Source organism: Equus quagga, chromosome 4, assembly GCF_021613505.1.
Source record: "Equus quagga isolate Etosha38 chromosome 4, UCLA_HA_Equagga_1.0, whole genome shotgun sequence".
In the NCBI taxonomy this organism is placed as follows: domain Eukaryota; kingdom Metazoa; phylum Chordata; class Mammalia; order Perissodactyla; family Equidae; genus Equus; species Equus quagga.
In genome coordinates this window covers 36,785,317-36,801,394 of record NC_060270.1, presented here as the reverse complement: position 1 = coordinate 36,801,394, position 16,078 = coordinate 36,785,317, and the positions used below count along the sequence as shown (strand labels likewise).

At 36.7% G+C, this 16,078-nt stretch overlaps 1 protein-coding gene across 2 annotated transcripts in view; it reads left to right on the top strand.

The window, feature by feature from the left end:
- VPS8 (VPS8 subunit of CORVET complex) overlaps positions 1-16,078 on the top strand; it is a 233,285-nt gene that overhangs the window by 166,613 nt on the left and 50,594 nt on the right. For both annotated transcript variants that reach the window (XM_046658305.1, XM_046658304.1), the window contains 4 exons: positions 2,138-2,219; positions 2,572-2,654; positions 12,909-12,989; positions 14,710-14,879. In XM_046658305.1, coding sequence (XP_046514261.1) covers positions 2,138-2,219; positions 2,572-2,654; positions 12,909-12,989; positions 14,710-14,879 — 416 coding nt within the window. The remainder of the gene's footprint in view (positions 1-2,137; positions 2,220-2,571; positions 2,655-12,908; positions 12,990-14,709; positions 14,880-16,078) is intronic.

Here is a 16,078-nt window from a genome sequence, read left to right as displayed (position 1 = left end):
TCCTGTGATTACATACAACGAATAATATGGCCTTGTTATGCATATAATTTCCTGAAAAGAAAGCTATTTATTGCATAACATGAGAAAGTAATTCAGGTTTAATTGTGTTGCTCTCAGGGGTTAGGATTGTCATTGTCATGGACGGTTATTTTAGCCTATGAGTTTTTAGAGTTATCCAAGTTAAAATTTTAAGAACCAATATTAAAGTGCAAGAGAGAGAAAATATTTAAGAAGTGTTCGCCATATAGTTAGGGTTAATGTAGACGTTTAATTGAAGAATACCTTCTATTTAAGGTATGAACACATCCTTAGGCTGTTACCTCTACAGCCATGTTTCCCCTAGTCTGCCATCTATAAATCATGAATAAAGTAAACTTTAAGAAGGTAATTCTTCTAAATTGTCCAGATTAAATAAGAAAATTTAAAAACCAAATTTCTAGGGGCCAGCCCGGTGGCACAGCAGTTAAGTTCGCACATTCTGCTTCAGCAGCCCGGGGTTCTCTGGTTCAGATCCCGGGTGCAGACTTACACACCGCTTACCAAGCCAGGCTGTGGCAGGTGTCCCACATATAAAGTAGAGGAAGATGGGCACAGATGTTAGCTTAGAGCCAATCTTCCTAAGCAAAAAGAGGAGGATTGGCAGCAGATGTTGGCTCAGTGCTAATCTTCCTCAAAAAACAAAAAATCAAATTTCTAAGCATAATAAATATAAAAACCAAAAGATAATAATTAAATATGCCATGTATCATTAAATTAAAAGACCATAAAATGCACAGAAATAAATGATGTGATTGTAAAAATAAGTTAAAATAGGCAACTAAAAGGTAAGCTAAGTAAAGCTATCTAAGAATAAAATACAAGATTAAAAGTTCATGAGTACTGGATAAAGTAAGTTAAAATTTCAATAAAATAAAGCATTTCCTGGATGTAACATAGTATCTCAAGAATTTGAAGAAATACATAAAAAGTCAGCAATGTAAAATTCTGGCCTTAGGAAAACTCAAGTGGGGACAGATAAGGGCTTCCTAGTAGAGCTCTTCAATGAGAAGTCACCCAATGGGAAAGTCACTGGACCCTTAGCCTGTCCCCTTTGCCTTAAGGGATTCCCGTATCTCCATTGCCAGCTGAGTTCTACAGTGTCAGATGGAAGGGTACACGACATGCCCTCTTCTGTAAATAACCACTCTTTCTTTGCTCTGTCAATGCTTGCTTTTCTTCATGGCTCCTGGATGTTTGCAGGAGTAGGTTCCTCCCAAGATAATGGGTTAAGGCCCTTGTAAATCATTATCCAACAAGAAAACATGTTTGAAATTTTAAAATGTATTAGTTTGTTTTTTGATGATAAGTATTTTTCCTAAGGTTTAGGAAGAGCACAGAATTTAGAGTCAGACTGCCAGTTTGCTGACACTGTGATCTTTGGCAAAATTACTTAACTTCCCTAAACTTCCGTTTCTTATCTCAAGTGAAGATAATGCTTACTGTATAAAGTTATTATGAGATTAAAATGAGAAAATGTGTGTAAAGCGTTGAATACAGAGCCCAACATAAGAGGAATAAATAAATGATAGATCTGTTAATTTATCTCAGGATGTAGTTGGAAATATTAATTGAAAGTATGTTAACTTTCACTTCTTGGTCTGTGATGACTAAGGAAATACAAAATAATGCTTGATATAGGAAAAAACATTGGATAACCTTTATCTTGCTTGACATAGCTGAAGAGAGTTGGGGGGGTAAATGTCGGTGGGTACTCTGTTCTCTTCTGCAGTACATCGGGTTGTTTAGACTTTGACAGTGATGCATTTATACCAGAGAATGTAAGAACCCAGCAGGAAGCTCCTTTGAACCTACTCTTTCTTGAGACACAGAAGGCTGCAGTTCCAAGGTCTAGATTTACTTAACTTCATCTTCCTTATTTTCCCAAGGTGCATGGTAAAGGTGTCTGTTCTTGCTATGGTCCCTGCTTTTTATTGTCTTTTATCTTACCAGTCAAGTGTTCCATCTTTTCTTTTTAAATTTTTACCAACAAATGTATATGAGAAGTACATTTCAACTTGTAAAACACTATGCTGATGTTAGTTATTCTTAAAAATAACCGAGCACTTTGGTTTTTCTTTGGTTTCCTCTGATATTATAGGCACTCTGGTTTCCATTATTAGAGGCAATGATGGCCCCTCAGAAGTTGTCTAGTTCAGCAGCTCCTCATCTACATGCTGAAGGTAAGTTCATCAAAGTCCACCTATACCGTCACCCGATTTTTATCTGACAAAAATTATCATTTATGATACCTTTCCCCAGTACCGTATTCTTATTATTTTCCTTAATGAAATCATATTGTAGTGTTGATCTCCTCTTTCGGATTCAGTTCTTTCTGTGGCACCAATATATCATTTGTCTTGAATAATAGTAGCTTTGCAACTTACCAAGAGTTAACTTTAAAAATATCAAACTGGCCTTGGTTAGCTAAGTTTCTGGGAAGCTATATAAGTCCACTATTTTCCACTGACAGATAGGAAAAGCCAAAAACTCTTATTTTCAACTAACCTTAATATTAACGTTTTATTATAACAGCTCTGAAATCTTTGACCATGCAAGTCCTAAACAGCATGGCAGCATTTATTGCCCTTCCATCAATCTTGCAAAGAATCTTACAGGTAAGTTAAAAGGGGGAAAAATACAATTGATCAATTTCAACTAATATTTTAGTTATGTGTACATAACAGCAAATTGGACTAATGTTTAAATGAGTCTCAAGAATCACACAGCTAATATTTGGCATTAACTGAATATCTAACCTGTGATTCTCATCCTTGAATCTTTCCTAGCACTCCAGGGGTGTGGGCTTGCCTGGCACACACTTGGGACCTTCAGTTAGTGTGTGCAGGCTTCAGATGTTCACTGTTAACCTTGGGATGTAGATATACAAGCTTCCTATTGGTGTGCTAACTAGGAGAGAATTGCCATTATTTCCAGCTGATTATACTTTTCTAGATCAAAAAAAGATAACCTAAAAATTAAGTTAATATAGGCATTTCTTAATCCTAGGTCGTTACTTAGTTTTTCTAACTCATCCTAAAACTTACTCTATGTCCAAGACTCATCCTCTACTCTAGATTCTGGCCAGCTTTCTGTCCAAAGCCTTTGTAGGAAACATCATTCTAGCCTGTTTTCTTCAGCAAAAATGGCTGAATTTTTCCAACTTCATCAAAAGGAGAACACTGAAATTACACTAAGACATAGTTTTAGAAAAATCTGTGAACATTCTTGGGGAAACAGCAGGAATTATCCTTAGAATCCATTTTATCTTCTTTCGCTTTATGCAGTATAGAGACACACACACACACAAATCAAACAGTAATATGATGCTATTGGTCTTTATAATTTTCAAATGGTTTTTATCCAATCAAGAATATCCCTGTCAGCTCTCCTTTAAGACTCTCCAAACTCTCTTCCCATCTGATATTAAACATCTGGGCCTTTGCTGATAAAGATTGCCGCATCCAGTAGTCTCCCTTCACATAGTACGTTACCATTTAGAATGTATCTTCACACATATTATCTCATTGATCTTTATCATGTATTGAATAATTCTTTGATAAAGACTACTTCTCTTATGTCCATTTTAAAATACGTCAGTCTTAAGATTTTTAATCATATATAAAGTAATATCTCCATAAGGCAGAAATACTTTAATTTACCAAGTAAATTAGAAAAAATGAAATCTTAAAGCCAAAAGTGTCTTCTCTCTCAGTGTATGCATTTTGCTTTGTGTTGAGCTTTAACTACACATGAAGATACATAAATTATAATAAATAAAAATCTGTTTTTCCCTTGGGAAAAGCATATGATTTTTTAAAAATTTCGTGTTTCAAGATTTATGTCTTTAAAGGCTTTTTATATTTGAAAATCTTCACTTTATTTTGAGTGATGCTGGCATTCACTGTAATTGTATTCTTATCATTTTCTACCTTCAGTGGTTGTTAACTCCCACTAATCAGGAAGGTGTGCTGTTTCTTAAACTCCTTGTTTGCACATTTATGATTACTATAATAATAATTCTACTTTGTATTTGTATAGAGATTTTTATTTTTTCAAGGTGCTTTCAGAGATATTATCTCATTAAGCTCACAACAGTCTCTTGTTGTGGGTAGGGCTACTGTAGCAGTTTCTGTTGATGAAGGAGGAAGGAAACTGAAGTATAGAAAAGTTAAGTACCTGGCCTGCCATTAGTGGCAGAACCCGGACTACCACCGAAGTCTCTTACCTCCTAATTTACGCTCTTTCTCGTTTTATCATACGATCCTTTTCATTTGTTTCAGGCTCTGGTTTTTCGAGGACTTTATTAATTAGTTTATTAATTACCTATGTAGATGAAAGGCACAGTTCTTGCCCCAAAAGAGCTCTTATAAGAGAGGCAGAAAATGCTCTGATATAACTATTTATAGGGCTCTAAGTAAGTAATAGTGGCAACCTTTAGGATTATCTGCTCTGAACCCTATGTAGGTACTTGCCGCTTCTACAACCCTACCCTCTTAATCCATGTGATTGCTACAGGAGCAGCCATGTGAAAGGGGCCCTGCCTCCTAGCTCCACCTGATTGACTCCAGGTGGGTGCCTGGCCTAAGCAGGACCAGAGTCCTTTTGAGGAAGTGTTAGAACTGCGCTTGAGAAAGATGAATTCAAGTCTCTCTTCAGGTCTCTGGATTACATAAGGCACAAAGTTCAGGAGCTGACAGTGACTATTCCATCATATGGACTGAAAGAGTAAAAAAAGCTAATCTCAAAAGAGGAGAATGAGGCAGACACACGAAGAGGAGAATAGACAAGATGTATGGAGGAGAGGGAAGATACAAGGAGAGGATTCAAGACAGTGGGAGAAGAGGCAACATAGAGAGAAAATCCTGATGGCATTTGAGTCCCTCATTGTAGCTCTTAAGGCTTACCTGCAATCCTGTGCTTGGATCCTTGAAGCACCGCAGCACCTTTACAATAATTATCTTTTTTGAATAAGTTAGAATGAGTTGGGTTTCTGAATATGTATAGTCAAAAGAGTACCAATAAAATATATTTTTGAAACAGACTGGGGAATTTGGAAAGATTTCCTAGAGAAGGAGATATCTGAACTGAATTGCAAAGAGCCTAAAGGAATCAGGGAAAAACAGCAGATAGGACTATTTAAAGCAGAGTGAACTATATATACAAATAATGTGAGGTAAAACATGGTACATTTGGGGAGTTGCAAGTGTTTAAGTATGCTTGGAACATAGGACAAGAAAAGGTGAGGCACAGCTGAAATTTGACAGACAGGCGGAGACTGTCCTGAATTGCTTTATAAACCGTGGTAAGGTCTTTGGATTTTATTTTAAAATTAGTAAATTCTCATCAAAAGATTTTAAGCAGAGGAGTGATTGAATGAGGTTTCTCTTTAGAAAGATCACTCATCCTGTATTATACAGAATAAATTAGAAGAGATCAAGACAGAGGCATAGAGATCCTTAGAATGTAATAGGTACTCGAGTTTGTTAATTGGGTTACAGAGAAGATGAATTTGGAAATTACTTAGTTGATAGAATCCACTTGACTGTTTAGATATAGGGGAACACAAGAAAAAGCCAGGTAGGAACCCAAGTTCCAGGAAACACCTGAGAATCAGGTCTATTTACCTATTTTTATTTCCCATTAGAATATAAGAATGTTGAGAGATAAGACTCTCTCCAGAACTCTGTCACCATCACCTAGCCCAGAGGCACCTGGCATATACAGTCATCTGTCACTTAACGATGGTGATACATACTGAGAAGTGCGTTGTTAGGTGATTTCATCGTTGTGCGAACATCATAGAACATCTTACACAAACCTAGATGATATAGCCTACTACACACCTAGGCTATATGGTACCAATCTTTTTTTTTTTTTCCTGCTTTATCTCCCCAAATCCCCCCTGGTACATAGTTGTATATCTTAGTTGCAGGTCCTTCTAGTTGTGGCATATTGTATGGTACCAATCTTATGAGACCAGCGTCATATATGCTGTTTGTCATTGACTGAAATATCATTATTCAGCACATGACTGTAATAAATATTACTGAATAATAAGTATTTCTAGAGTGAATAAAAGTCAAGTATGGAGAAATTCCACTTCTGGCCAAGATGGAATAACAGAGACTGGGTTAACCCTCCCACTTGAAATAACCAACATATATAAAATAAGTTTTATGTATATATAATATATAAAATATATACAAATATATATAAAATATATAAAATAATAGTTTTCAAAAAACTGGATAGCAGGCAGTAAAGGACAGTGATTCCCAAGAGACGGGAAATAAACAATGTGAGTCTGTTGTTTGCCCCACCTTAATGTCCTGAGAGAGTTTCCAGACAATAGTGCAGGAAAAGGGATCCCAAGCAGTTTCCAGCATACTCACTCATTTGGGGATATGGAGCTGAGAGTTAAGAGAGACCCAGGTGCCCAGAGTTTTCAGGGCAAGTACCAGGAGAGAGAACTCTGGAGATATGCCAAAGGCTCCCTCAAGTATAAGTGCATGATCGAGGAAATTAGGCCAGGGAAAGACTCACCTGAAAGCATTAGAGGAATAACACACTCACACAGGGCCAAAAATAGTGTCTTTCCCACCAGTAGGACTAGAAAACTTCACAATTCACAGAGCATTGGGTAGAGTACTCAGAAGCACTCAATCATGGGAAACAGTTAGCCGTAGACTAAACATAGCTCCAGTCATTGCCTTACAGACCTGAAAAGCAAGACCTGAAAAGATCAAACTATTTCCATGCAATTTAAATGCATCTCAGAACAAAACTTAAAAATACTTTTAGGAATACAAAATATCCAGATCTCAACAGTGTGAAATGTACAGTGTATGGCATTGAGTGAAAACTCGTAAGGTATGCAAAGAAGTTGGTAAATGAAACCCAAATATGGCACGGATATTAGAATTAGCAGACAAGGACACCAAAACAGAAGAAAAGATTAGTGAATTTGAAGACATAGCAATACAGACTATCCAAAATAAAAAACTGAGAGAAAAGTGAATCAGAAGAAAATGAACCAGAGTATCAGTGAGCTACGGGATGGCTTCAGGCAGCCCAAAATTTGTGTACTTGGAATCCTGAAAACAGGGAGTCAGAGCAGAAAAAAATATTTGAACAAATATTGGCTGAAAAATTTCCAGATTTATTGAGAACTGTTAACACACAGATCAATAATACCAAGCTCAAAAAACATGAAGAAAACTACAAGGCACATCATAATTGCTCAAAATAAATGATTAACAGAAAAGCTTAAAAGTAGTCAGTGAAAAAAGACACAGAGGAACAAAAATGAGAACAGCAGATTTCTGCTAAATGCTCTTGGCCACTTTGACCTAGTTGACATTTATATATCAATTACAGTAGCTGAGTACACATTCTTCTCAAGTGTTCATGGAACATTTACTGAGACAGACTGTTTTCTGGGCTATAAAACAAGTCTCAATAAATCCAGTGTTTTGGATTTTAGCCATTCTAACAGGTTGTAGTGGTCTCGTTTTAATTTGCAGTTCCCTAATGAGTAATGGCATTGAGCATCTTTTCATGTGCTCCTTTGCCATCTGTGTATCTTCTTTGCTAAAGTGTCTGTTCAGATTTTCTTGCCCGCTTTTCAGTTGGATTTAGTTTTTTTTTTCATTTATTGTTGAATTTTGAGTTCTTAGTATATTTTTTCTACAAGTTTTTTCTCAGATAAGTATTTTGCAAATATTTTTTTCCAAGTCTGTGGCTTGTCTTTTCATTCTCTCAACACTGACTTTCACAAGGCAGAAGTTTTTAAAATTTTAATGAAGTCCAACTTTTCAGTTTTTTCTTTCATGAATTGTGCTTTTGGTGTATCTAAAAACTCATTGTCAAACCTAAGGTCACCTAGATTTTTTTCTCATATTATCTTCTAGAAGTTTTATAGTTTCACATTTTACATTTAGGTGTATGATCCATTTTGAGTTAGTTTTTGTGAAGGATGTCAGTATCTACAGTCGTTTTTCTACATGTGGATGTCCAGTTTTTCCAGCACCATTTGTTGAAAAGACTATCCCTTTCTCCATTGGATTGCCTTTGCTCAGTTGACTGTATTTATGGGAGTCTGTTTCTAGGCACCCTATTCTTTCCCATTGATCTATTTGTCAAGTCTTTTGCCAATACCACATTGTCTTGATTATTGTAGCTTCATAGTCAGTCTTGAAGTCAGGTAGTGTCAGTACTGTGACTTTGTCCTTCCTTAATACTGTGTTGGCTATTTTGGGTCTTTTTCCTTTCCATCTAAACTTTAAAACATTTATCTGCAAAGTAACTCACTGGCATTTTGATTGAGATTGTCTTCGTCTGGTTTTGGTATTAGGGTAATGCTGGCCTCATAGAATGAGTTAGGAAGTGTTCCTTCTCTATTTTCTGGAACAGATCGTTGAGTATTGGTATAATTTCTTCTTTAAATATTTGGTAGAATAAACCAGTGAAACCATCTGGGGCTAGGCCTTCTGATTTGGAAGATTATTACTTATTGATTGAGTTTGGTTAAGAGATGCAGCCTATTCAGATTATCTTTATCTCCTTGTGTGAGTTTTGGTATTGTCTCTTTCAAGGAATTGATTCATTTCATTTAAATTATCAAGTGCTCCAACCATGAGTTTTTATGTGCCTAGGTGTGTGTGTGTTTGTTTTTATTCTTCCCCCTCATCACTTTTCTCCTTAGTCCCAATGTTTAATCCACTTTAAGTCCTCTCCACTAGACTATTTCCTATGCTCCAGCACAGTGCCTGGAACATAATATAAACTGAATAAATATTAGTCGACTCAATCACCTAATGTCCTTGAGTAGTTCTCAGCAGTTTCTGAAGCACTTTTGTGTTCTTTATCTCTTTTGATCTCTGTGTATGTTGAGCTGGGGAAGTAGTGGTATCTTCATGTTCCTCATGAGGAAAGGGCCACTCAGAAAGATTACATAACTTGCCTTAGTTACTCAGTTATTAAGGGAGCACAGCTGGACCATTAACCTAGGTCTTCTAACTCTGCTAAGGCCTTTTCTTCTAGCAAGGGTGTTGATGCTATCTGGTGTGTTTTTTGTATCCACCTTACTTCATCAGGTCTCTGGGGAGACGATAGAGAGTGACAGTTATTGACATGCACAGTTGCTTAGATATTTACAGTTTTTCCAGAAGAGAGATTCACATGATAAGAGGTTCTCAAAGATCTTCTTGACCTCTAAATGTTTATTCAAACTGATACCTCACACCTGAATTGTACGTGTTTCTTTCATGAACATTAGATGATAAGTTAGTGAGTCATTTTTTTTAATTCATGAATACTTTTACTTTATTGTATTGCTTAAATATTATTTATCTTGTTTTTTTATTTTTTGCTTGAGGAAGATTCACCCTGAGCTAATGTCTGTGCCAGTCTTCCTCTGTTTTGTATGTGGGTCGCCACCGAAACATGGCCACCGACGAGTGGTGTAGGTCCACACCCGGGAACCAAACCTGGGCTGCGGAGACAAAGCTCACTGAAGTCAATCACTAGGCCACAGGGCTGGCCCCTTAAATATTTTAAAAAATTATTTTATTGAGGTCATATTGGCTTATAACGTTTTGTAAAGTTCAGGTATACATGATTATATTTTGGTTTCTGTGTAGACTGTGTCCTGTTCACCACCAATAGCCTAGTTTTTATCCGTCACGATATTTATGTACCCCTTTACCCTTTCACTCTTCCCCCATCCCCTTTCACCAATCTGTTCTCCTTATCCATGTGTTTGTTTGATTACCTTCCACATATGAGCAAAATCAGTGTTTTTAAGGGACCTTATTTATGTTATATACATTCTGTCTTCATTGCTTGCTTTATTGATCTTCACTCTACGGCAAAAGTAATTCTTGACTTCTGAGAAGCTGTTTATGACTTCTTACTGAGGGAATTAAAACAAACAAATGATTTATATGCTAACCTGTTGAGGGCATTATTCATATTTTAGAGTAATCCTTGATTACTAAATATTTTAAGACATTACCTATATGATACAATAGGTATTAGAAAGCAATAGGGAAAGGAAGTGGTCATCTCATCTTTTTCTAATGTGCTTTTTAAAAATCAAGTTTATGTGCAGTACTCAAGGGTACTCTTTTATAGTTTACAAACAAGTTAAAAAGAAACCTCAGCAGTTATTCATTGCTCAAGAATCTAGCTGACATCTTTGGAAAATAATTTGAAAAGCTAGTGGATTGTGTACATGCTGTGCCGGAAGCCTTTAGCTCCCTTTTGCATTCTATAATTTATATGTTGTCCCAGCATGAGGTAATTTTCATGATTTCGCCTTTAAATTATGCATATTAAAGTGAAATGTACTGATACAAATATAGACATGACCTATAAAGATTTCTTCTTTTTCACAGAATTTAACCTTTTAAAGACCTCTTTATTCTCTAAACCACTCTTGTCATAAACAAATGACAGAGCTTTTCTATGCTAGAGCTATATTAGTGTATTGGATGCACATATTATAGTAGATATTTTAATAGGCTTTTTATAATAAGGTATTGCACTGTCCATTAAATACTTTGAGAAATAAGCATATTTATTAAGAGCTTGACCAAAAGCATAATTGAGTGTAAGTTCAGAAGCCTTAACATGGGTCTATTTTTAGGCAGAGAAAATTAAAAGAAAAAATTGTTGAGTGTGTGGCCTGAGTTGTTTTTTCTAGTAAAGAGTTAGCCTGAGATATCTCTAGTCTTGCCTTTTGTAAATGGTCTGCACATGTTTGACAGGCATCTTTAGCTTAGTGACACAATCTCTGGCTTTGAAACAGAGAATTTCCCCACTAAACTTAAGTGACCTGTTCAAGCCCAGATTGTAAACTTGTTAATTAGTACACAGATATGTAGCTGTTCCCTACCGTCTATTTCTTCAGCATACCCTTAGCATCGGGGACCAGGAACCTATGGCAGACAGTCTTGTGCTGCCCCAGACCAACTGAAAATTCTGAAATAGAAGCTGTACAAACCCGGTTCTCAAGAGCCATCCTCGGAGGCTAGAAGAGAAAAAGAAGCAAATCCTATGTTGTACAGGAGCAGGAAGGCAAAGTTTCTTCTCACACTTCTGAACCTCGCTCCTAAGTTTTTCCTACTTCACAGTCTTTTTTGTTTTCTTAACGTATGAACTCAGTTACTCTTACTGCACCAAGATTTTAATGACTCCTACTCCCTAAGAACCAGAAGTGTTACCTATATTTTCAAGCAAAGCTTAGTTTATCACTTAGTTATCCATACTGGTTACTTCTATTATCTAGCAAACATTAGTTTATTATTTAGTTTATTAGTTTATGTATCCATTCTTGGGAGACCAGTATAGTCTATTAATTAAGAACATGGTTTCTGAAGTAACTAGATTCAAATCCCGCTTATCTGCTTAATAGTTTTGTGATCTTAGACAATTTTACTTAACCTCTCTGAGCCTGAATTCCTTCATTTATAAACGTTCTGGAAGGAATTTCATGATGTGGCATATATGAAATGCTTAGCACTGTACTTGGCATATGCTATGCAGTTAATAAATAGCGGCTACTTTTATCATACTGTATAGTTGGATTCCCCTGTTTAGCATGGAAGAGTCATTTTTGTCATACATAATCTCATATTAGAGTAAAGTAATAGATTTGACATACTCACTTATTAGTAAATTTTTTATTGTAATTCCCAGTCTAGCCAAAGGTGCAGCAAAATGAGCTCACAAATGTGCCAATGGAGATAAAAATTGCATAATGCAACTTTTTGGTGGAGCAATTATGCAGTATCTATCAATACCCAGAAAAATGCTCTTTGAGTCTGCAATTCCTTTTCTAAAAGTCTTCTCCAAAGACAGATCAGAGCAAAATTTGCAGCCACTTGCGTTTGATGAGTGGGTGGGATTCGGGGTTAGGGGTCAGATGGGAAACTTAAATGTCCAGCAACAGAGAAAGGTTGGCTAACACATGGTGTTTTCACGTGATTCATACTCTGTTGCTATTATGAAATATTTGGTGATGTGGGAAACTGCTTACCATATACTCTTAAGTAAAAAAAAGTTATAAAAGTAATATGAGAAATACTGAAATTTCATACACTAAGAACTACATCCCTGTCTGTAGTCCTTTCTCTCCTTCCCCAGAAACAAGACTGGAAGAACAAACATCAACACATCAGAAGTGTTTATCTCTGAGTGGTTGGATTTCAGATTTTTTTGGTTTTGTTTTCTTTTTGTACCCTTCACTGTTTTCCACATTGTAGGTAATAAACAAGTTACTTGGCACACCTCGTATGAAATGCAGTGGAGGGAAGATGGGGTGTCTAGGTATCTGTTGTTTGTCACTAGTGACCTTATTGAAAAAAGCTTTGAAAAACCGAAAGCTGCTCCTTGGATCTAGAAACTGATCTCCTAAACTGAAGCACTGTAGTTGATTTGGGCCAGGAGGTGGCAAATGTGGGTCACAGGAGGAGCTGTTGTTGGACAGACTCTGGGTGTTCACGAGTGCATCGGTTTAAGTATAGCAGATAAAAAAGCCCTACGAGAGGGACAGGTGGTGTTTAATATGGAGGAGAGGAAGCTTCTTGCAGGAAAAAAACCAGAGTGAAATTTAATTAGACTTGCAAAGAAGATTGTTAAGCAAGGGGCGTGGATCATTTAAATTTTATTAATTTTCCCAAAATATTTGTGATGGCCAGAGGGAGACTGATGTGCATTTCCAGTGGAAAGCTTGTGGAAGAATAAATATTTTGTGACTGTAGAAAAATACTTAAGAATATTTTGCTTTTTCAGATAACTTATATTTTAAAGTAATTTTAAAATACCAAGAACAGAATTATAGCTTTTTGCAACTTTTTCCTAATTAGGATCCAGTTTATGGAAAAGGAAAACTTGGAGAAATCCAGGGACTTATTCTGGGAATGTTGGATACCTTTAACTATGAACAAGTAAGCTACTCTCCATTTCTAAGCCTGTCCTAAGGTAGAAAGAGACTATTTCTTTTTTCTTTGCACCTATACTTTTTCTTTAAAAATTACCATCTGTTTAGTGGAAGTTTGGTAGATTGAAGTGGTTTTTAAGATTTTTATATTGCTCTTCTCTTCATCTTACTTAATCTGTATTTTATATACACACATATATATTCTAGAATGTGGAAATGCATCAACTTTGGATTCATTTTATTGTTCTGTTTCATGGGCAGTGGGAAAAATATATTTTATTTTCCCGTTGAAAAGTATGAGAAACTTTCTGGAAAAATAATTAAATTCAAAGATACAACCCATGAAAAGGAAGGGTCAGCGTGAGTATAGAAAATTGCAAAATAAAATCAGAGTGTTCTTTTATACATTCTGAAGCAGATAATTGCCACTAACCAAAAATGGTCATTAGTCTTTCCTTAGCTCAAAACTGCCTATAGCTTTAATTCTCAGTAGAAGCCAGCTTAGTGTACAGATTTTTTTCTTAGTGTACTTCAAAGTGACTCATGAAGCCAAGAAAAGCTCCATTTAGGCATGTTAGATACAATGTCTGCTTTTTTAATAATCAGAGGGAAGAAAAAGAAAAATTGGGGTGGCAGAGCCTTTCTTAGGATGTTCTAAGAACTGCGGTTTTGCTAAGCATAGCACAGTAAGGCTGATGGCCCTGCAGGCCAGACCCCATGTTGGCAGAAAGAAAGCTGAGTACAAGGCACAAAATTTTTGCAAACTTTTGTAACTTTGGAAGAAGAGTAAAAGATGGGGTTGATTGGAAAGAATTACAAAGGTTAGACCATTAGAACTAAAAGTTCTGCATTACAAAGGACTTGCTATGTAGCAAGGAGGATGGGCAATATATCTTCCCCCTTGAGACCTCGGAAAGGAACCCAACTGCACATCTAAATGATATATATGAATGTTGAGAATTAGATATAGTATGAAAACGATTTTATTTTGCAATTTTCTAGACTCGTGCTGACCCTTTTCATGGCTTATATCTTTGCATTCAATTATTTTTCCAAAAAGTTTCTCATTTATGAGAAATAGTACTTTATAAGCACAAAGATCCTTAAAATGACTTAATGTGATAGCTGTGAAAATGTCTTTATGTGACTTAATGACAGATGTCACAGTCTTGAGTAGATTCAAATGACTTGTAAGTGCTGATAAGGAAAATGTGATCTCTCTGCCCGAGGGAGATGAAAATTGAGTAATGGCCATTAGCTTTTCCAGGGAAAGGTTATTTGAAGTATTGCCATGAATGCAGTTTCTATAAAAAAATCAGGGATTTTTTTTTGTTACAACACTTGGAGCCATTCAGAAAGAACTTATTATATAAATGTAACAAATACTATAATAGATTTAGGTTTATCTAGTCATTTGAAAGCCATCAGTACTGAATTAAGCCACAGCATGGAAGAACACACATTCTCAGTAGAAACTAGTAACAGCCTTTTAATAATTATTTTGAGGATCTTAGTGTATGCACTTATCATTACTCTGCATATTAAAGTTAACCACTGAAGTTTGGGGGGTTTTGATGTTTGTTTTATCAACTTTGTGCCTTTAGAGTGTATTCCAATTTCAGTTGTTCATAGTTGAAAAGTAAACAAGTATTACTCCCTATTCATCCCTTCTATCTCTTTCACTTTATCAACGATTTTTTGTTTGTTTTTGTTTTGGTCTTTCATAGACCCTGCTGGAAACAACTACTAGCCTTCTAAACCAAGATCTCCATTGGTCGTTGTGTAACCTGAGAGCTTCGGTCACCAGAGGACTGAACCCCAAGCAGGATTACTGCTCCATATGTTTGCAGCAGTACAAGAGACGCCAAGAGATGGCTGATGAAATTATTGTCTTTAGGTAAGAGAGGGAAGGAAGTGTTCCACTTATGGTATGTGGACTCGTATGGTATTACCAGGCAGAACACACGTGGATACACAGCCCCAGTCAGTCATTCTAGCAGTGAAGAAAACAAGACAGAGTTCCTGCCCTCATAGACCCTATACTCTGCATGGGGGTTGGGAGGAGTGGGTGTTAGGGTGGTCAGGCAATAAGTACATAGGAAGTAATAAGAGCTATGAAGAAAAATAAAACACAGGGTAAGGGGAGGTAAGGATGAAGTGTTCAGGGTGAGAGTACTATTTTAAGACACCATAACGAGGAAAAACATCTCTAAGGAAGTGACATTTGAGCAGAATGAGAGAGGTAGGAGTGAAGGTTCAGAATATATTTTAAGGGTGGGGCCAACTTGCTGCTGTATTAGATGTGGAGTGTGAGGGGAAAAAGGCTTTGGCCTGAGCAACTGGATGAACATGGTGCCCTAAAAAGAGGAAGAACAGGTGTGAGAAACGGGGAAAAGCAGGTTTTGCCTTGGAGATTTAGTTTTGAGACGGCTAGTAGACATCCAAGTAAGGATGTCGGGTAGACAGTTATTCTAGTCTGAAACCTGGAGACATGTCCTGGAAATATAAATTTAGAAGCCATCAGCATTTAAATGATGTTTAAAGCCACAGTGCAAAGAGAGAAGAAATCCAGTGTGAAAGTGAAAGGTTTGATCTCAGGAGCAAAGACAGCTCATCTAGAATATATGGATAGAGCCAATAGACGATGGACTCTGGAGCCAGACTTCTTGAGGACGAGGTTGACCTGATCTGACCTTTGTCTGAAGGATCTCTTTGACTGCTCTGTTGAGAATGGACTATAGAAGGTCAAGGGCGAAAGTAGAATGCCTAGTTAGGCTACTGCAGTAATGCAAGTGAGAGATGGCCCTAGGTGATAGTAATGAAGTAAGAAGTGGTAAGATTCTGGATATGTTGTGAAGGTAGAGCTGAGAAGATTTATTTGTAGATTGGATGTGAGGTTTGAAAGAAAGAACTGTCAAGGATGACTCCAAAGCTTTTAGCCTGAGAAACTGTAGAAAGTAGTTGCCATTTATTGAGATGTGGAAGGTTGGATGAGAGCATGCAGTGGGGGTGGAGTTGGCTGGAAATCAAGAATTTGGTTTCAGGGTCTGCCCAGGGGTGTAGTGGTATAGTGGTTAAGTTCCCACTTCGGCAGCC